Source organism: Protopterus annectens, chromosome 7.part0, assembly GCF_019279795.1.
Source record: "Protopterus annectens isolate FY-2018-M chromosome 7.part0, PAN1.0, whole genome shotgun sequence".
Taxonomy (NCBI): Eukaryota; Metazoa; Chordata; order Ceratodontiformes; family Protopteridae; genus Protopterus; species Protopterus annectens.
In genome coordinates, this window is record NC_056739.1 from 1,446,399,027 (window position 1) to 1,446,422,566 (window position 23,540).

At 37.7% G+C, this 23,540-nt stretch overlaps 1 protein-coding gene across 2 annotated transcripts in view; it reads left to right on the forward strand.

Moving 5' to 3' along the window:
• CNTN4 (contactin 4) overlaps nt 1-23,540 on the forward strand; it is a 3,809,844-nt gene that overhangs the window by 2,634,045 nt on the left and 1,152,259 nt on the right. For both annotated transcript variants that reach the window (XM_044078010.1, XM_044078011.1), the window contains exons 10-11: nt 5,256-5,392; nt 6,778-6,907. In XM_044078010.1, coding sequence (XP_043933945.1) covers nt 5,256-5,392; nt 6,778-6,907 — 267 coding nt within the window. The remainder of the gene's footprint in view (nt 1-5,255; nt 5,393-6,777; nt 6,908-23,540) is intronic.

The following is a 23,540-nucleotide window of genomic DNA, read 5'->3' on the forward strand; positions in this document are numbered from 1 at the left end:
GACGCTAAATGGAACTTTTTTCTTCAAATAGACAAGACACAGGGTGACTTCATTTGCATACTTCTTTTGAAATAAATCTGAACATCTTTTAACATCCAGTGAATTCTTCTGAAAGTGAAAACTGACCTAACTATACAGTTCACTCAGCTGATTTCAAATAACAAATCATTTTGCCAAAAGTCCTGCACTTCCTCTGAGGTTATGCAACTTTAAATAACACTATATTAAGTAAAAGCGTTATAAAAGAATTGAAGCCCTTTTATGGGAATTATTGGGAACCATCTTCCCCTACTTCACTAATGCCATGATGTTTAATTGTAGCTTTCAAAAAAATGTCAATTGAACAAGTTTCAAAATATTGTATTACATCTGTGGACTGCATGACGCAGCTCCTCAGTCATGTCTGTGTTATGTGTGGAGAGGGGGATAAGAACACTGCATCAATGAAGTTCCATCATTTAGACATGTACAAAAGGGAAACCTTTCTGGGAACAAATAGGTACATTTAATAAGTATAGCTAGTCATTATTTTCCAGAAAGGTATCAATCATCATATGACAAATTCAAAATAACATTTTTGACAAAACATTTGCCTATATAGACTTGTAACGATAGGAATACCAAGGGAAAAAAATTACAGCTAAATAAAATAAAATAATAAACAATCATTTGATGTCTGGCAACTTAACACAGACAACTAAGGTTATAAGCTTCTAGCAAATTTGATACATGTTGTAGTCTTGAGTTTGTGTCCCATGGCATCCATTTGCTCACTGTGTGAGTCTGAGTGCATCACTTAATCAGATAGTGATCCTGGCTTATGCCTGAAAAGAGGCAGTTTTACATAGTTGGGTTTTCCAATTTAAGAAAAAACATATATATAGATATTAGCTACCATTGTTGGCACAGGCATTTATATATATGTATATATATCTGTATTGATATAAAATGCCTGTGCCACAAAGGTGGCTAAGCAAAGAATAAAGGAAAATGTACAATTTTATTCATTTGACATTTGTTTACCAGGAAAGTCCGACTTGGAATGAAGCCAATTTTCAGCAGGGGCCCAGGGAGAAATGCTCTAGATGCATGTCTTTGTAATGTGGGAGGAAATTGGAACATCTGGAGGAAACCCACACGAATGCAGGGAGAACATGCAGACTCCACACAGAAGGCACCCCACCCAAGAATTGAACCAGAAAACCTCTTGATCTGAGGTGACAACACCACCACTGCACCACAAATGCAGGGAGAACATGCAGACTCCACACAGAAGGCACCCCACCCACGAATTGAACCAGAGAACCTCTTGATCTGAGGTGACAACGCCACCACTGCACCACTGAGCCACCAGCTAATATTCTTTATCCCCGGAAAGTACTCTGCTTTGGCTTGTAAGTAGACACCCCCCACACACACACACACACACTCACCTTCCATTTGTCTTTTATTCCCTTCTTTTAACAGAGTATCTATAACTGATCAAATATTGTGTGTGTTTGTTAATTTAATTGAGAGCACAGTAGCCTACAGATACAAGGTTATGCTGTTTTTCATCTGATAAATGGTTAAGAAATGATTTACACCTTCACAGCACTTGTTGGTCAATTCTGATTGTTTTTCTTACACACAAACTTGCCTTTGCTTAGATCTTGACAAAAAAGAAAAAAAAATATCACAGGTTGTTTATATCAAGAAGAGGAAGACATTAAGTATCAAAAGAATCATAGAACATAAGACACTGTAAGAATGCTCAGGATATAAACTGGTAGCTCATGATAGTAGTGACCAAGGCAAGGGGGCGTTGCTTTAGGAATTATACAGAAGTTAATATAAAGGACAGAGATTAGAACTGTAATAACAGCAAGTTTGTTTGGAAAATGCGTAAGTTAAAAGTTATCCTTGATCAAAAGCTGGCTGTTAGGGACCGTGTCAGCTCTTGTAAAACTGTCTTGTTTCCATTTAAGAAACATACCTAGGAAAAAGCACTTCTTATCTTTAGCTGATGTTTCAGTAGTGACGCATGCCTTCAAATCATCAGAGCTAGATTAGTCTACTCAAATAAGACTCCCCAACAATGAACTTGACTGCTTACAGTTAGGGCAAAAATCAAATGCCAGTTAACTTAGCAGTGCTGTGCACTACCAATCTATTAACTCTGTTCTGCAGAGTCTGCACTGGCTGGTGGTTCAATTTATGATTTTCTTTAAGGTTTTTAAGCAAAAAAAAAATGCGGCTCCATGCAAAAATAGCAGTTTAATGAAGTTAAGCAGTCTTGTTGCACAAGCTTGGGTCTTTTTGTTGGGATATAACTCAGGTTCTTCCTGCCTCAAAGAGTTAGTGGTGTTGTACACCCAGACGAGGGTTCTATGCTTAGCCTCTCAGGGGCTGTTGGTGACTCCAGAGCTGAGGGTTGACAATTCAAGTGTCCATTTCTTTTCTTACCCACCCCATCTCCTTTTCAGTTTACTAATTCAGGGGCTACAGGAGTGCCTCCCCTTTAGCTAGCTTCCATAGATCACTAAAAACACAGCTCTTTGAACTTTCTTCCAAGGAAATAGGATGATGCATGATGTTAATTAGCCTTTCCGAAGTGCATTTGGTGTTATTGTGTGATACATGTTTATTTTAAATTTGTATGTGGTGTTTTATTAAAATATACCTAAAATAAAGTTGAAGTTGATTAAGAGAGAAGCGTATTTGGTGTGTCTTCAATTATAAATAGTAAAGGGGACGCAAGCTTTAAATAAAATAACTATTTGTTAAGATGACACTGTTAAGGTGGCTGCAAAGCAAATTAGATTAGGCAGAAGGACAGAACTATGCATATTAAACCTTGTTAAGTACTTGTATAGCTGTAAAAATGTCTGAGCGATTTGAAACAGAATACAAAAATAAAAAAAAATACTAAAGTAAATATTAGTTTTGGTGATTCAGCATATTCTTACAAGAGGAGTATTACCCTTGCAGAGGATAACTGACCATGTTTTGACTTAGACTAGAGTCTGCTAGTATGAATTTAGCATGAGAAAGAAACCACTTTTTAAAGAATTGAAAGTCAACAGCATCTGAGTGGCTTTTTGTTTTTCTGAGTGTGGGGGAATAAGCATGCAGCTCTCTATACATGACATTCCAAAACCTTTAAATGTAATTTACTGAGTGAGCCTGCAGCCACTTGATGCACTGCACGTCTTACTGCTGGTTACTGCATGCTTGGATTGAGTCCTTAGCTATAAGCTGCATAACCAGAGTGGTGGATGCGGCCTTCTGTCTTCATTGAAAAAGACTAGCTCCACTTAGTAGTGATAAGTCATCTAACTTTCTTGTTTATTCTTACGTTGATAAAAATGTGTCCATATGCAGACAAGTGCCAGTCTGTACAGCATTTTTGTTAACTGTCGTAATTATATATTTGAAAATAAATTAACTGAGACATGGAAAAGAACTAGGTTCCTGCAAACTTAGCTCTGTTCTATATTGCACCCATTGCATTAATGGTTATATCCCTGCATGCATCAAAGAACTGGTACAGCAAAAAAAAAAAAAAAAAAAAAAAAAAAAATATATATATATATATATATATATATATATATATATACACATACATGCATATATATATATATACATATATATATATATATATATATATATATATATATATATATATATATATATATATGGGTGTACTTTACTTACCTGAATGGCCACATCACTGACTTTCACTTCGCCGAGACAAAAGGACCAACAAACCAGAAGACCGGCATCCACTTGAGGTAAGTAACCACTTGGCCTTCCCCAAAAAAAAAAAAAAAAAAAAAATTAAACTGTAAAAAATGAAACCCAACCATGCTCCCTAAGTAAATATACCAACTCCATGATTGCACTACCGTGGAGGTAAATGGAAAAGTTTAACAGGATGACCAAGCGGTTACTTACCTTGAGTGGAAAGTCAGTGTCCAGATGTTGCTCTTCTGGTTTATCGGTCCTTTCATCTCAGTGAAGTGAAAGTCGGTGATGTGGCCATTTGGGTAGGTAAAGTAGATCCATATATTTATGGGTCTACTACAGGTTATCGAAGTTTAAAAACTTCAAAAACCATATGATCGAAGTTTTGAAACTATGAACACTTTCCAAGGGATCACCATACAGCATGGAACTTGGGATTTGCTGTTATCCTTACTGTAGTGCAATCACAAAGTTGGTATATTTAAGTAGCAGGGGGTGTGACGGGTGCCCCCCTGCAAAAAGGTAAGCATAACATGTTTTGTTTTTGTGGTTTTTATTTTCATTTCATTGGTCTTGGAAAAATCATATCTCTTCAGCTGCAGTCCCGTAAGCAAGCTTACACTTTCCTGTCATATGGTCATGCGAAACCTTATTTCATATTATACATCGGCCTTTCTGTAGTGTCTGCTGTTACAGTACTAACTTAATCTTAGCCAGTGCAGCAATTCAATCAGCAGGTTTGTCCCTCCTAAATGGACACTTAACTCTGGAAGAATACAACTTTTCTTCCTCTGTCAGCTGAGGATGGATTGCATTGCCTCATTTTCCACTGCATAGCTTTGCAGTTCCTCATACTTAATTTAAGCCCCATTTACGTGACTTACAATGTATCACGTGTATCTGATTTCTTCAAAAAATGAGATGAATGGTAGTTATTTGATGTATATCACTGTCACTCTTGTAACTTTTTGCACTGTTAAAATGTTATGTGGCAACAAAATAAATCTATAAAAGAAACTCTAGCCATGTGTTGTGACAAGGTCAGGCTTTGACATACATTATCTTATATATTTTTGCCACATTATAAAAATCAGTCATTCATTTCAAAGGAAAGATGTTAGTGTCAGAGCAACTGTTCTACGAAGGATAATTCTCAGATTACACTTTGCTTGATGTCACAATTTCTCTAACAGGCATATATTGATGGTAAAATGAGAGGTAAAGGTTTAGTTACAACCAGATATTTCAATAAATTTTTAACTGTTCATGTGCAGCAAAGTGTTACATTATTGTAGTTTTTGCTGTGTTCCATTCTGAAGGTAAAATCCAAACTAACAAGAAATAAATATCTGTTTTTGTTTTCTTTTTATTGAAAACAAAACTACAGTTTTGAAGAATACTGGATGACAATATTATCTTTGCGTAGCTAACCCTTTGAATTATCTTGCAGTGTACTTGACAGGAAATGTTTATTTTATTCAGATACTGAATTATTTGAATTTATTTATATTTATTTATTTTTGTTACAGCACCTCCCAGCTGGACTCAGACAATAAACAATGCCCAGATGTCAATAGAAGACAGCATATATTGGGAATGCAAAGCCAGTGGAAGGCCAAAGCCATCCTACAGATGGTTAAAGAATGGAGTGCCACTGATAACAAAGGTAAGGCTGGCTTGTGCATGCAGGAAGCAAATAAGGAAACGTGAGATATTTATATAGTTTATCATTGACTCATGACTATGAAGACTTGCAAGGATTCTATGATTTCCTTCATTTGGAGGACAACGCATCAACAAATCTTACTGTTGTGAGGAGTATAAAGTATACAATTAATTGCTGAACATGTTTAATTAAATGCAGTCCTTGCAGTCAGACAGTCCCCTGTTAACTTCACTGATTATTAAATATTTCCATAATTAATTGCCCACAAAATAATATTATTAGGAAACCTTTCTACAATGCTGAAAAAAGTAATCCTCTACAAATGACTCATTATGGAATATTTAGGATATTTGACAACAGATTAGACTAAAACATTTAGTGCTACAGTTGTCTGTATTGTCCTTACTTTCTGATGGTAATGCATACTTGGAGAGATACAGCTTGGTAGATGTGTTATAAAGCTAATAGTTGATTATGCTATGAAATATTTGCCTCCAAGGCTGACAAAAGTCAATACCTTTCATTTTAATTTCATGAAAATAATAAAATCATTCAAGGAAGAGAGTGCATTGTTTTATTTATTAATTCTGATAATAATAATAACCGATGTCCTAAAGATAGAATGTTAATATCACGTTTGCTATATTATAATGCAATCAACATCATGCTAGTGAATGCTACTTTGTACTTGGAAGTGAAACTGCATGGAAAATGATTATACACTAGTGGTTTTAAAACTTGTTAACTATTTGTAAAGTGCCAAAGCATCAGTCAGTGTTAGAAAGCAGTTATCGAAAGTCTAAACTAAAAAAATAAAACATTATTACCATCAACAAAAAAAAGAAAGGAAGAAAGAAAGAAAATAATATGCACTAACAGAAACACTGATAACAGAGTATTTTAACATATATGAAATACCCACACTTAGCTCATATTTTTTTTAATATTCATGGACACATTTCATTTTATTGTACTGTACCTTCTATCACTTTCCATGAGTTCTTCAAGCAAGGTTATTTGACACATGAAATAATGTGATACAAATCTGGATGCACTCAAGCATGTGTGTGTGTGTGTGTGTGTGTGTGTGTGTGTGTGTGTGTGTGTGTGTGTGTGTGTGTGTGTGTGTGTGTGTGCACATATGTGTGTCTGCATGTGCAAAACTATGAGGTAGATGCACCAATATTATTTTTTCTTCTACATTATGTACTTTACACTAGTCAAAAAGATGAACTGTCTGAAAGTTGTAGCTCCAGAACCTTAATCTATATCATGAAGATTAAAAGTGTTATAATTGCACCCAAATTAGTAAGTAGGTATGTCATAACCATGCCTGATGTTAAATAAGCTGCATAAAAACATGTTGGCTTGTGTTCTTTTCACAGGACAGACTTCAGATTGACCAAGGGACACTTACTCTTCTGAACCTGAACTTGTCTGACTCTGGCATGTATCAGTGTGAAGCTGAAAACAAATACGGGACTATCTATGCTGGCGCAGAACTAAGAGTTATCGGTAATATTTTGTTTTTTTAAAGAAGTTAATTTATAACAGAAAGAGGCAGACACTTTTTTTCTGTTTCTTTATTCCTTTCATTAATGTAGCACTGAAATGGTTGACTGTTTCCTCAGTAAGGGATATGAATTTGCAGAACCTTAATTAATATAAATAGACCATGACTGCCTTCCATTTAAATACATTTAGCACACATGTGCCACATGGTTAGTCACTTATTCTGTTCATTTTTATTACAGTTAATAATTTACACAAAGGCAATTTGTTTTGATTAAAGCATGTTATGCTTAGTAAAACCATAGTTCCTGTGATTCAAGGAGAGAATTGATATGCTTTGTGGTGAACATTAATATGTGTTGAAATAACGGGAATTCTACAGTACCAGAATAATGCATTATCTCACAGCTAAGTAAACATCGGCATTAGTTTCAAGCACTGACACCTGAACACATTGTGTCTCATTTATCATTTCTTTGAGAGACTGTATTAATATTATACTGAACATTTCAGCTTTTTTTCTGTTCTGGCTGGCTACTGTTGGCTTACCTTACCTTCATTGCATTTGTTGCTGCGGGGGCTCAGTGGGCCAGAATTATTTTTACAGTACAGACCTGCAGTGAAACATCACATTTTTAAGTTCTATATACCGTGATAGTACACATTAGTGTAAAGAAAAGTATGTCCTGTGGTCCAGTCATTAACCTGGATATTTTACAGTGAGGAACATCTGTATATTGTCTGAGGATGTTGTTTGTTGGAATACAATTGTAGTTAGGAATGGTGTCATATAATAAATTCAAGAAACAGCTATAGTGAGGTTCCAGAAGAAATCCGTAAGCAATGGATCACTGTTATCATGTTGAGATTATTCTCCTATTGCCACTGACTTGACCAGATCATAAACCTGCTCAATTTTAGAGTCCCAGGAATTTAAGGCTAGTGACACACGATGAGAGAAAGGGTGCCTCATTGACAAACAAGCATAGGAACCTGTAGCATTCATAGAGACTAGGACAAGACAGCTGGGCAGCACACATTTGTTTGCTAAAACCAGAAAAGCTAGGATATAGTGGCTAGAAAACCACATAAAAAGGATGCTATATTGTAAGCATGCTGTTTTGTGCTATATACAACAGACATGGTACGTCCTTTACATTTCATGAGCAATTGGTTACCATAGTCGTGTAACAGATATGCCATATACTTTCCCATTCTGTGATTCTGTGAAGGTCCTGCATATGAAGAATCTAAGCACCAGAGCTCCATAGGTATATTTGAGTTACTCATATACTGAGCCAGGCATCTTCAAGTGTTTTAAAAAAGCCACCTCATAACTGATTCTCATTGGAAGGCAAGTCATTGCAAGAGGCCAGGCCACTTCACAACACCTCAAAGGTACAGCAGCAATTCTTTTCTCTGCTCTGGTAGTTATTTGTAGTTATTGTTTGGTAAATCTGAAGAGCTTATTCTTCAGTCAGCTGTCTTCCTCTTGAGTTTCTTTAGCTGGCAAAATATATCATTGCTTACTCATAATTCTTGGTTATCAAGCACTACATTCTTTTACTCGATATCTCAGAGGTATGGAAAAACAGCATTGCTACCCCTCTCTATAAGGGATATTCTTCTAACACCTTCAGCAGCTATTGACACATTACTCTTCTGTCACTTCTGTCTAAAATACTGGAATAGAATATCCATAAACAGCTTCTGCATTGTTATATTAATCACAAAATAATCTCCTAATAATGAATTTTGTCATTGACACAATGCATAAACTTGCCTCTTAGAAATAAACATAAAGAAGCAACAAAAATATATGATAGCTTGCTGGTGCTATTTTTTTCTGAACTTTCAAGCTGCCTTTGGCATGGCTAACACTAACCGTCTTTTGCAGTACTGGCATGAGTGTAAATTTTTCTACAGAGTCTGAGAGCTGATACCCTAGTTATCTTAAGGACAGAACCCAATCTGAAAAGTTGGAAATTACAGTTGTGCAATTAAACTTACCAGAACAGTAAAAGTCTGAATGATGACTGCTGCAGTAGCCTTATATATATGAGTTATATCTATCATGGAATATAACAGTCAGTCAGCTTCCAAAGCTCAAGACATCTTTCATGTGCTCAAACTGTCAGTCAGCAAAAGCTGAGCTGTTGATTAAAAATCAGGTTTGAGCACCAACTCCATCATAGCTTTCACTCCAACAGAGAGAGTTAGGCTGAGCCCTGAATGGACAAAACTAGAAAAAAAATTGTCCACACCCTGACATAAACAACACACCAAAAAAAAAAACACAAGGGAGATGGTGGAAGGGAGCAACTAACGCAACAAGGATCATTTGAACTTAGGTTCATAGGTTGATACTAGGCTCTGCCCTAGGGCATTTATAAGCCTAGCCAGAGTGTGTTTGGCTTTTGCCACCCTTTTAGATTAGTTGACTGTGCCTTTCTATAGTAGGTCACAGAAGAATAGCCCTTTTAAGTTTAGTTTACTGTGCCTCTGTCTAGTAGGGAAACTTTATTGTATTCACTGATAAAGGCTGAATAGCCGAAACCGGTCTGGATTTGAAGGAACTATAAATAAATAATCATTATTTCTTCATTACTGCTTGTTCACTATCATTTTTTGCTGGTCGTAGGTGGTTTACTCTGTCTAGTAGGGACACAGAAGAGATCCCAGGGGTAAACTTATGATCTCCCATCCATTCGTCAAGATTTCTCTTGAAGAGGGTCATTGAGGGGCTCTGCCTAACATGGATTGGGATTTTGTTCCAGAGTGAGAGGAGCCTCTGGGATATGAATCTGTCCCTCCAGCATGTCCTATTTATTTCTGTGCTGAGGTTTAGGTCCCTGGAGCTTGTAGCTCTAAGGGATTTGGATTTCCTGACATGGAGCATGTCCATTAATTCAGGGTTGGACATGGCTTTATACGTCGGGCACAGATCTCCTCTGAGTAGACAGTAAGCAAATGAGTAGAGCTGGAGTTTCTTTAGCCTAACTGAGTAGGGCATCTGTTTGAGTCCCTTGATCCTCTTGGTGAGATACTTTTGGGGTCTTTCCAGTTGCTGCAGGTGTCGGGTAAGGTACATCCCAAATGGGGCATTGTATTCAATTATGGGCCTGATAAGTGATGGGTAGAGGGGCACAATGACCTCTCTTGATCTAGATGTGAACCCTTTCGTGATAAGGTGGGCTATATAGAAGGTCTTTCTAACCACTTTGGCAACATGATTGTCGAAGGAGAGATTGCTATCTACTTGGGTCCCCAAATCCCTAATTACTTCTTCTGTACTTAATGGATTACCACTTATGTGGTAATTTGTGGGCAGTTTTTTCCAAAGGGGATGACTATGCACTTTTTGGCATTTAGTTTTAGGCCATGGCTCTGGCACCAGTTATCTGTCTCTGTGAGACCCCTTTGGAGGATGCTTGTGTCAGTCGGCGAGTCAATTATAGCACCCAGTTTGCAGTCCTCTGCGAACTTGGTCAGCCATAGTCCTCCTGTGTTAGTCTGTACCTCAGAGAAATATATACCGAACAAGAGTGGTCCCAGGACTGAGCCTTGTGGGATGCCACTTGTAACTGGTTTAGAGTCAGAAATGGCACCTGCAATTCTGACCATGTGGGTTCTATCCCTGAGCCAGTTTGCAACCCATCTTGTGACATAGGGGTTGATATTTATGCTGGTGAGCTTATTTATGATGCCCGGGTGGGGTATTGTGTCGAAGACTTTTGCGAGGTCCAGGTAGGCTGTGCGGACTACCTTCCCTTCATATATGGCCTTGGTGATTGTTTCAAAGAAGTCTACCAGGTTCAAGAGGCAAGATCTGCCCTTAACAAAGCCGAACTGGGTAGGATCCAGTGTTTGGAGGTTCCCAATGTCTTTGTTTATGAGTTCCATGATGATACGCTCCATAGCTTTGCAGACCAGGCTAGTCAGGCTTATAGGGCGATAGTTCCTGGGGTCCGTTGTGGCACCACCTTTGTGGAGTGGGACCACTGTTGTAGTATGCCATTCCTTGGGTACATATCCTGTAGTAAGGCTGAGATTGAACAGTGATTTTATGTGAGAGTTCAGTTCTTCTTGGAGCTTGTGTAAGACGCAGCCTGGGACACCGTCTGGTCCCATTGATGCTGTGTTTTTTTACTTTGGAAAGGGCAGCTCTCACCTGTGCATCTGTGATGTCAGAGAGGCTACACTCTGTTGGGATAGACAATTGCTCTTTTGGGGGGGAAGGGGGGGAGAAGTTTGCACTGAACCTGTCTGCCAGGAAGTTGGCAATGTCTGGTTTAGTGTATTTTTTGTCGTTTTGCACTAACTCCGAGCATATCTGGGAGTTTCCACCCAGGTTCCTGACATAACTAAAGAAGGCCTTGTGATTATCTTTAGCATCTTGTGCAATTTTTCTTTCGAAGCTGGCCTTAGATGATTTTATGAGGGATCATAGTTTTTTGCTAGTACTGATCAGAGATGCCTTCCCTTTTTGGGATTTTACTCTATCATGTAGTAGCTTCCTCCTTCTGTTGTATAGCTTATTTATGGCTGGAGTCCACCAGACAGGTCTCCTGCCTTTGGAGGAGTGAGTCTTTGTTTTATTTGGGATAGCATGATCCATGCATTCATGTAGGTGTACATAGAATGCGTTTGTTAAGGATTCTGTGGTTTGGGCCGTATTTTCCACTGGCCCGGGGGCTTTGAAGGATTCCACCTCAGTTTTGAGAAGTGTGAAGTCTGCTTTTGAGAAGTTCTTCACCATGATTTCATTTGCTGGGGGTGGGGATGGGATATTGATGTCCAGTGAGATTAGTTTATGGTCAGATCTTACCAAAGAGGGGTATACCTCTGGTATGGAACATAGAGTCACCATGTTGGTGATGATCAGGTCCAATATGTTTTCCCCTCTTGTGGGAGTGGTGCCCAGTTGTTCCATAGCATTTGAATTTATAAATTCTAAGAACCATTGGGCGAGGGTGTTGGGGCTTGAGTAGTGCTCCCAGTCTATGTTTGGGTAGTTGAAGTCACCCAATATAATGGTATTTGGAGGGACCTTCATATTCTCTAGTGTTCTCAGGAAAGCCGAGTGGGGTTCCTGAGTTTGGGAGGGTGGTCTGTAGCAGGCTACAAACTGAAAGGCAGTTTTACCCACTGTTAGTTGCACATGGATGGTCTCCGATGCTTCGTGCAGTGCCACTAACCTGGAGGTGTGGGTATCTTTGATGAATATGGATACTCCCCCTCCTTTTGTGGTTCGGTCCGTGTTTTGGGGCCGAAAAGCATGGTATGAGGTATAAGCTGGTAGTGCTGGGGTGCTCTCGGGAGCCTTGAACCAGGTTTCTGTTACTGCACAGATATCGATATTCTCCATACTGAGGAGAGCCTCGAGTGCGTGCATCTTGAGGTTAAGACTTCTGGCATTGAGCAGCATTACCCTTAGTTTCTTTTTTCTTGTGTTGTTTATGGAGTTGGGTTTGTCTTTTGAGCCCTGCCTAAAAAAGGCACTATGGGGGTGGCAAGAGCCTTAGCCAGTATTCGAAAGCCCAGGGGTGACAGGTGCAAGCCATCCCTAGTGAAGCAATGTGGCTTGTCGAGCATGTCATCCCAGGCTGACAGACACTGGATCCCCTTTGAATGACACCAATACTTTAACCAATTGTTAAAATTGATCACTTTGTCTTTGTACTGTGGCATCGTTCTTGGTGAGGGTAAGATGCTACTCAAGGTCAGGGTCATACCGGCCTGGGCTACATGATCAGAGAGCTCCTTTATGTCTCTTTTCATGTAGTCCAGGGAGGTACGTCTCAGGTCATTCACACCAGCATGGACAATGACAGAGTCATATTTGTACTTGCTTTGGAGTGACCTGAGTGCTTGTGTTATGTGGCAGATCCTGGCACCCGACAGGCAGCTTACAGTGACCTTCTCCTTGTTCAACCTGGTGAGTGGGATGTCAGTGTGTCTGACAATAGAGTCACCTATTACAAGTGTATTAGGTGTGTTGTTTAGCTTTAAGGGCTGTGACTGTGTGGCACACTGACTTTGTGAACTATGTGAGACGTGGGTATTATTTTGGGGTAGTGGCTGCTTGGATGTCTGCTTTGGAGGTCCCTGCTGCTTGGGCAGATTTTTATTTAGAGCCTTCGAGAATGTTTTTGTGTGTTTATGTGTTTGGTTTGCTGTTGCGATAGGTCTATGTGAGACTGGCTTTGTGGTGCGTGTGGTTACCTTCTCCTCCTGACTGACTGCCAGTCCTGGGTTGAGAGTGCTCAGCCTCCAGTTTGGCTATATAGTTGCTGTTATGGTAAGTTTACTTATGTAACTGTACTGTCTGCATCATATTGATCACTGCGGTAGTAGCCTTAGCTATATGCATAGATTACCTTAGCTGACTACATTTGGGAGGCAGAGTAAGAAGAATCCTGGAGCCCTCTGAGAATGGTCTTAGCAAAGTCTGATCTAAACTTAGAGAAGGAATCAGTCTTATAGTCCTTTGCAAAAGTATATATGGAGGATCAAATTGCAGCTTCTATAATACTTCAAGAAACCAATTCTTTCAAAAAAGCCATAGATGTAGCCAAGGCACTGGTACAGTATGCCTTAACTCTGTCTGGAATAATTTTATTGTGGTGAGTATAACAAAAGGTAATAGCCTTAGGTAATCATTTGAAAATAGTGTGTTTTGACACAAGATGTCCCTTCCTCTTACCTTCATAAGACATGAACAATTAATTTAAAGATCTGAAAGATTTAGTTCTGTCTAGGTAGTACATTAGCTGTCTGTGAATATTCAAGGTAAAGAATATCCTTTTTCCATCATTTTTAAGTTTAAGAAAGAAAATCACTAGATGGATAGTTTAGCTCAAAGTAATCTTGTATACCATTTTCAGCATAAAGGGAGTATTAATCCTCAAAGAAACCCTTTTTCTAAGGAAAATGACTCACTGTAAGAGTTTGCAACTCCAGTGCCCTTCATTCAGAGGTCAGAGCAAGCAGTAAAACTGTTTTCCCTGTTAAGAACTTAAAGTCAGCCATTGTTAGTTGGTTTAACTGGAGCAAATGTTAGCTTCTCTAACACAAAATTGAGGTGTCAAGGAGGGCTCACCGGTGTACTTGTAGGCTTCTTACCCCCTTTCAAAAAATTTTTGAGATGAGAATGCATTGAAAGAGGAAGACCCATGAGCAGACTTACTGAAATTGCCTGATAAATAAACCTTAATAGAGGAAGAAGAAAGCTCACAGTATAGTGACTCACACAAAGTTTGTAAAAGCAGAGAATCTGAATGGTGCTGGTTATATTGCTGATACCAAATAGAAAACCTTTTTCCATTTTCTAATATTTGATTTTTCTGGTAGCAGGCTTATTTGCCTCCATTAGTACCTGTCGTACATCCTCAGTAAATAGGTGCCTAAAGGCAAGTAAGACCCTATCATCTAGTAAGTCAGGTGAAGTTAATTGGGCTTCAGGTGTGTCCACTGTTCTTACATGAGTACATCCAGTCCGTGAGGAAGATTGCGGTAATTGCCCCTGTTCATTTAAAAAAAAGTGAGAACCATGGTTACTTGCACAAGAAGGAAGTCACCATAATGATCTTAGGGCATTCATTCTTAATCTTCAGAAGTAGTGTGAATATCAGTGGAAAGGGTAGAAAAGCATCCCGGAACATTCCGGTTCAAGGAAAAGAAATGAAAAGAGTAGAAAAGGCATCAGTCTTCTGTGACATCTTTCATGGATTCATGCAGCAGAATCTTTCCAGCTGATTGTTTAGAGAGGAGGCAAATAGTTCTGCTTGAGGAACTCTCCAGAGATGAATCACAAACAAATAAAGAAAGATCCAGAACTGGTTTCCGTGTGCTTTCTCTTTCTTTGGCACTAAACATATCCTTGAATAAAAACATTTCTCCACCTATGATGATTCAACTGGTTGTATCACTCCCTCACATAGCATGTGAAAAAAACAGGTAAAAATAAAGGAGTACGGTCTCATGGATGAGGAATTACTACCTAGAATGGAAAAGTTTTCTCCCACCGCCATCTGTAATCTTGATGAATGATTCTGTAATCTTGATGAATGATCTTCAAAAATCCATTGTATGAAAATATTTGTTGCCTAAGAGAAAAGTGGAGATTCAGAATTTCTGGAAAGGGAATGGGTCTGCTGGGGGGAGTTGCTTAAATAGCCATTCTGACTTGTTGGACTGGCCTTAATTTTGAGAGGCTCTAGAATTTTTTGGAACCTTCTTGCCTTTTCTTTATAAATATCTGTTTACCCGCATCTTGTTAAGACTGTTTCTTTATTTATTTATTTATTTTTTGCCAAAATTGGATTGTTTAAAGAAACTCTTAATATTTGGCAAAGGCGGGCTAAAAATTCTTAGAATTGTTCTGAATCAGCTTACCCCTTTCATCACATGTTTTGATCACCTGTGTAGCACAGCTCCCAAAAACTGAAAATGTTGCTAAAGGAGAATTTAAAATCTTGTTTTTAACTTCATCTTGGAGGTTCTGAGACTGCATCCAGGCAAACCTCCTCAAAACAGTACCAGTGGCTATAGCCCTGGAGGAAGTACCAACTGAGTCATACACACACTGCAAACAATGAGCAGTGACTTGTACAACCGAAGAAACTAAATTAGTTAAAGAAGAGTTTTCCTCACAGGAAGAAACTGCATATAAAACATTCCTTATAGTTTCAGAATTAGTCAGAAAAATTTAACATATGAGCTTGACAATTCAATATTCTGAAAATCAAAGCTGCATAAGAATACACATTTTCCCATACTTATCAGTAATCTTCCCACCCTTCTCAGAAAGAGTAGGATTGGAAGTAACTAAATACTTAGCAATAGCAGCAGGATTAACTAAAAGCTATAGCTGCTGGGTCAGCTTTGGGAATAGTGCAACAACTCATAGTATTTTCTGAGGGACTGAGAAATTTCAGTGTTCTCCCACTGAAAACAATGGGACATTCTGGAAATAGTCTCAGAAAAAGAGAAATTCCAACAGGGAGAATCAGAAACTAAACTGCCCTCTGAGTCTGAATCAGAAATCTGAGGAGAAAACCTTTTATCTGTCCCTTCATCTTCCTGTCCAGATTTAGAATCTGGAATCTCTTTCGGAAAGGTGATATTTATCTTTCTTTTCCCAGAAACTACTTTATAAGAAGCATCAGTGATCTGAATTAAACCCTGTGCCAGACCAAATAAACTACTCCTGGCTAAGGAAGTTTGAGCAGGACTAGATACATGTTTAGTTTTCTGTTTCTTTTTGATAGGAAAATGGGGCCAACAGTGTTATTAATAGCAGCAACAGCAGCTCTCCCAGGAAGAAAACAGCATTTTTCTAAAACAAGGACATTTTCCCTGTACCCTTCCTCAGGATCAAAAAGAGTAGCTCTCCCTTGTCTACTTAAGGAAACAATCGGCCATAGACGACACAGCTGACCCCTAGCCCATAGTGGCTGTTGGTGCTACACCAGAGAGATCTAGGGTAAAACATGAGTGCTCTGAGATAAAACAAATGGCCACAGCAGAGTCTCCCCAGCTGTTGAGGCAAATTGCTAGCATGCTGTTGTAGCAGAGGCTGTTTGCTTAACTTTTTCTTTTCATGGCTGGAAGAAGGACCATCTGTGAGACCAGCAATTTGTTCCATTTTCAAGCTGAAAATGGTCCCACTTTCACAGGGAAAACAAGAAGGAAGTGTACTTTTAGGTTGCAGAAAGCTCTGAAAGACTTAGCACTAAAACCTGTCTCTTCAATCAGCTCAGCTCAAGCTCACAAATGGTTTGGGTGCTTGGAAGTTGCTGTGATACTTTAAAAACTGACTAGCTGCTATGTCCTATGCAGGATATAATCCATATTGCTAAGGCTACATACAGCAGTAATCAATATGATAAACATCAACACTAATTCACTGAGAATTGAAGTTTCGTCTGCCTTTCCAAGCTGCTGTACCAAGACTTATCCACTTCTCTGTACTCCATGCAAGTTCATCCCTCATGCTATAGACATTTCTAGTATCTTGTACAGACAAATGGCTATATGATACAATATGTAGAGCAACTTCTTCACTCTTAAATAATGTCTAAACAAACCTGCTTCCATTTTAGTGAAAAAAGTTTCTTAGTCTTCATGAGCAAGTTCAAGGCCTATCAGCCATTAAGAAACATGATGCCCTGGATTACATGTTAGAAATTAAGTTTGATTTATATTAATTTTTATTTATGCCAAGTGGTATCTTTTGATCAGGTCATTAAGGTAGGCATTTAGACCAACATTAAGGGATCATTCATTGCTCTAAATGTCAGACATAGGTCTTCACTAAGAAAGAGAAAAGACATAAAGATGAGAAAAAGTTGTAGTCTTTGACAATGACAAGCCATGAAACTCTGATTTTCTTCATAAGGAATGTTTGTGCTTTCTCCAATGGCACCAACTGATGTGTGAGTAGGTTATGGAAGAGAATGCACATTTAAACAGATGGTCTGATAGTGGGATAAGAGCTCTATACAGACGGTGACAACAGTTGTAAACATACAGATGGTGGTAACAGTTGTAAAAAAACAAATAATATATTATTTGCCACAACTAGTATAATGATCCCAAGTAGCTCTGAAACACAAAACTAATCTCTTGGTGGTAACTTCCTCAAAGCAGTGAATACTATAAAAACAATTGGGCATTATAATAGACTCTGAACTAAGACTGAGCCATCATGTCATATTTAAGACCCTGGATAAAAATCAAAAAGTATGACTAATGGTATGTGTTGCCTTCCTGACCTATGTCCATACAGCTCTTATCAAACCGATTAATGAGTGCTAAGAAAATGAAACGCTACCATGAAGAATAGGAAAATCTTTTACTTCTTGGACCATCAGTAGAGGTCACTGACTATCCATGTGGTCTGCACTGTAACCAGGCACCTCCTAGAGGATGGCATCCTCTTAACCACCTCATAACATGATGTTTACATTGCTTACACAAAAAATACTATCACCTTTAAAAATAGATTCAACAGAGTCCCTCTTCCATGCTAATGATCATCTTCTCACAAGTTGCCAAACAAAGCACCACATATTTCTTTTCTCAAAAGGTGCATTCATTTCTCCTTCTGTCAGTCTCATGGCTCCCAAGAGATAGTGAGGCACAAGGCAGGCCTAAGAAGGATAGAAGGTTATGTTGGAGAAAATAAATAATTGGTGCTTTCTTTGATTGCACTTTGCTGGTAGCATTGCCTTTGTTTCTTATATCCTGCATACTATGAAAAATGCACAGGTTCTCAATGCCACGATAGTTCAATTTCAGATGCAGTCAATGAGAAATCAGTTTTTGTTTTTCCTAGGTCAGCTTCATATTTTCCCAGATTATGAACAACTTCCCTACCAGTAGTATTTTCCAACTGTCTTATTTAATATCCAGATTGGAGTCTTGAGATCATTGAGACAATTCAGATGCCAGTTTGGTGAAGCCTACAGTAATGTTCCTTACCAAATTCTGTGTTTTTCTTCTTTTCTTTGTTTGACTGTTTATGCAACAATATCTGCTAAAGTTTTGCTATAACCTTCTAAACATTATGCTTAGCTGCATGAAGAAATTACATTCAGATTTTTGACACTTAAAGCAGGTTTGGCATGTTCATAATGAAACAATGTGTTTCATGTTTAGGCTCTTTATGATAACACGCATGTCACAAAATCCCTAAGACGCTACCTAGACCATATCTCTCGAATAAATGTAGTATCATGGAATGAGTCTGCGGTTGGGGCAGGGATAAGGTGAATACCTGTTTGGAGTAAGATCTCTAATAAAGTAAACCAAGGATGCATTTGGTACCGCTTTGAATTGTTTGGCTTATTCATTCAGGAAGAACTGACTGTGTGGCTTGGAAAATCTTCATATGTTATCCAACACTGACTCAGTGTGACACACAGCCAAGAATGCCTGTGTAAACCTCCTGAGATTTACCAAGGACAAAGTGGCTTATTTTGTTATGGGTGATTGCTTTTTCTGAAGTAATATTCCGGCATAACTCTTTATGTCTAGAATTTCATTGATTGTTCTGATTTTTGCCTCACATTTTTGCTCTGTTCTTCATAAAAGTTGTGGTTTTGTGGCAAATCATTGAGGACAGAAGTTACTAAATAATGACAAAAATGTCAATTTCAGACTTCATATCCAGAAAATGCATGGCAATGAAAAATCTGTTATTCAAGCAACTATCTGTGCTTATGACAGAAATGTTTAAAATCACTCCCTGGCTACTATTGGGCCTTTACACACCCAAATTATTTTTGGCTTTGTTTAGAATTCTTGTGCTCAGATGCTGCGGTATAAATTCCTGTATATTTTTTGCATTTGAGACAACCAGTGAGCTGTACAAGAGAAGCACTGGTAAATTATCACAGAGGAAGCTAGGGACAGAAGTACTCTTGTGTGACCCAGACTTCCATGAAAGCCTCTAAAATGATGAAACCAACAATAGCATCTTAATGTCTGCCTAGCCATACCGTTGTGAAGAGCAATGTAAACTTTGTTAGTAATTTGTAGGCTCTACCATTATGGGAAATCACATTTGTCTTGTTATTGATGCAGTTATCAGTTGTTACAAAATGCAGTCCTTTTTTAGCAGAAATTATACAGCATTAGACAACATCATGGCAAATAAAGATAGTTTGATTCTTGTAATCTGTTTCTTATTAAACTAATAACTTCATTCCTTGTTATCCAACATTTAACCTTAATTGAACTATAGATATTCAATACAGTTTTGAAATGTAACACTTTTTATTAAACTTCCTCAGCAATACCAACCCATGGAAGATGCCACATAATTAGACTGTAAATAGAATGTTAATTGCTTTTAGGGAGAGCCACACCTACAGACATGCATCATGTATTGGTGTTTTCTATATTTTAACACCATTTTTGGACTGTAATATACCTTTTTATATTTTTAAATGTCAATTCCCAGTGTCTGCCCATATGAGGTCTGACATCTTCATTTTTAAGTCTACCTCTAGGTATCCCACAATGCGGTGTTTGGCTTTGAAATATTACATCATAGCCTCTAAGCTCCTGTCAATGCACTGACTTTGCATGTGTTTTCACACATACCCTGCTTTCTTTTAGTCAGTAAGTTTTAATTACCAAAACCAAAACGGAGGCTCTACTGATAAAAAATTCCACCAAGAATAACAAAAATCAGTCCGTGGGAGACCGCAACCACTCAATTTATTATTAACATCAGTAAAGTGCAGTATAACGTTTTCGTCAGCATAAATCATTGACTTCATCAGATGCATAGTGGATTGCCATGGCCTAGCTTATATACTATGTTACAATCAATTAAAACTTTCATTTAATTAAAATTTAAAGAAATACAACCACATTCACTACTTAAATACTATACAGTCAATATATACTTTAAAAACGTTTATGAATGATGCATTTAAAATTTTAAAAACTCAGTTTTAATTACCATTTTTTTGCTTTTCAAAGACTACTTATAAGACAAACACGGATAATCATACAGAAAGTATTCTCAGTGCCTGCTATTTCTTTTTCTTTCTAAGGTGGCCAATTTTCATTCTTTTGTTATACCTGAGTTATAGTCCTTAAACTCATCTCCCCTCTACATCTCCCCTTCTTATCTGTCAAAGTGGCAAAGGTAATTTGAGCTGTTTGCTGCTATGATTGATAGCTCACAGCAGGGGACAAAGTTCAAGTACTGTTGCCTTATACTATCCACATACTTACAGTGGGACACTTATTTTTGCTATATCATACCTTCTTCTGTCTTCAAATTTTAATCCTTACTTCCTACTATTTGGTAACATTGTTTGGCAAACCTTCCAACTTCATTTTTTGCTGATTTTTGAGAAACCAAAATTTTTAAATAATTGTGTCACAAAGTCCTTAAAAATTAAACATTTGTTTTTTATATAGATAGCACTGTGGTGTACTTAAAATAAGACTTTTGCATCAATGTGGGTTTCAGTAATGCAAGTGTAAACTATAACATTTTTGACTGAACAATAATCACCACTGATTGCCTGAGAAGTTATGAAGGACGGGTCAAAAAAAATTATGAGCATTCTGCAAAATCAGGGATATTTGAGATGTATGGTCCTGGGCAGATGAGTTCTTCTTATGCAATTGTATATATGTGGGTTAAATTTAACATTATCATCCACTATCACCCCTAATAATTTGTTTTGAGAGGTGACTTCAATAGTTGTTTTATCAAGCGAGAGGACTTTAAATTTTGCTTTTTAATGGCAGGAGGGATTTAGGGTTGAGCATGACTTGTGAGTTTTTGCAGGTATGCCATGTTGTCAGATGTGCAAATGAATGTGGAGTCATCTATATCCTGTATTAGTGAGGCCTGTTGTGTGGATGTATGGAGGGTGTTAGTGAGAGGAGGGGGACCAAGGATAGAGCCTTGTAGTACACCAGTGGTGACTGGAAGTATGGAGAGAGGGCTGAGAGCCATTTTATTGACTGATACCTATTGGAAAGGTTGCTTTTGAACCACGGAAGGATGGGCTGTGACAAACTGTGTCAATAACTTTAGACAAGTCGAGAAATAAGGAGGATACTAGTTTGCCATTGCCTCTAGCTTTGTTGACAGCATCTATATACATTAGAATTGCAATACTGGTGCTATGGTAAGCATGGAAGCCATGTTATCTGGGTAATAGAAGTTCTTCCTGCAGGAGATAGCTTAGCAATTGTTTTTGAATAAATTTTTTCCAAGTATTTTGGATAGGACAGATAAGATTACTATAGTTCCAAAGTTAGTAATGTCTATTGAATTTACTTTTGTGTGACTTTTTCCAGAGAGAGGGTAGGCAATGCTATCAGCTGCAATTTTAAGGTATTTGCTTGGAAGGTCATCAGCAGAAGTAGATCATGGTTTGAGTTTAAGAGTAGTTTAATTTTATATAGGATGTGGACACAGGTTTGAAGGTGAAAGTGGAAATGACGATATATGGCTGCTAAGCAAGGTTAGGATTAAATGTTGGGGAATCCTTTGTTAGAGATGCTATACTGTCTATGAAATAAGAAATAAGAGTTGAATTGTTTGCAGTTTCAAATGAGTCATTGGGAGAAGAGTTAGGGTTGAATTCATGGCCAGGATGCAAGATTTATTTAAAGGCTGTCCAGAATTTTGTAGGGTTGTGACTGCTATTATTCTGAAAGTTATTATAGCATAGCTTTTTTATGCGTTTTAGCATGATTGCAAAGTATTCTGAAGTTTTCAAGATATTGTGGTGTTTCATATTTCTGCCATTCTTTCCATGCTTTTTCTCTATCCTGCATTAGCATTCAATGGTTTTTGGGTAGTCAAATTGTATTATTTAATTTTAGTTTCTTCCTTCTGTGAGGTACAAGGCTATTCACGATTTTCACTAAAGTTGTATTGGATTCATTTGCAGCATCAACAAATGGAGGATTTTTGGGAAGTTCTGGTTAATAGATGATAGGTTAGTAAGGAACATTTCTGTGTTAAACTTGGAACTTGGAAAGGTTGCAATTTGTTTTGGATACATTCTTTTTAAGTGGATGTGTGAGATGTCTGGTTGTATAGATTGGGAGAAGATTACTGACACAGTCAGATATTGTACCTGAGGTGATGTGTTTGCTAGGGTGTGATACTAGGATCCAGTCTAATAGGGAATTTGATGTCTTGCTATAATGTGTAGGCTATTAGTTAGTTGTGTGAATCCAAATAAGTTGATGCTAGATGCAGGGGAGTTGCAGTTTAAAGGTCACATTCACATCACCTACTAGTATTATTTTTTGGGGAATCGTTATGGATATCCGTCTGCTATTCTACCTGCTGTGTTTTGTAAGAATACATATTGACTGTTAATGCAAATGATTTTTCTTTGTTATTTCAATATGTTATGTAACTTTGTATTCTGTTAATTCAATATGTGATGTAACTTTGTGGAGCTTTTCTCCCCGGGCCTCCACTGAAAATGGGCTCTCGAGCCCAGTGGACCTCCACGGTCACCAAACTGGAATAAATAAATAAATAATAAATAAATATCCAATGTAGGATATCTTCCAGTATGTCTATATTTTCACCAGGAGGGATATAAAGAACAATAGTACATATTTGTTTGTAATTGTTTGATTTCAGAAAAGTTATTAGAAGGTCTGCTGAACTGAATGTTGATATTTGTTTGTTGTATGGGGAAATGTGGTAGTTGTTGGGAAATGTTTAACCAGTACTAACACCGTTCCACTTTATACAGTCATTATGGATGATTATAACCAGAATGTGTAATTTTCAGAATTGTCTATGCTGGGTTTAGTCCAGATTTCAGTTACAATAAGAATATCAGGTTTATGTTGGATAATCCAGACATATAGTCCAGCAATTTTACTTATTAAGCTTCTAATATTTAAATTTTAACATTTAAAGAATATTGAACCAAAAGGAACCCTGAAATGAACTACTTCTAACTTCAATTTATTCACAGAATATTTATACATCTGATGTCTCATTCACTGAGGCTGTCAGCAATGCTCATTTGCTTAAGACTAATCAACCAATCATAGCATTGTTGATGGATAAGTATAACTTATTTTGAGGTTACTATATCAGTGTAAGATTGTACAGGTGGTG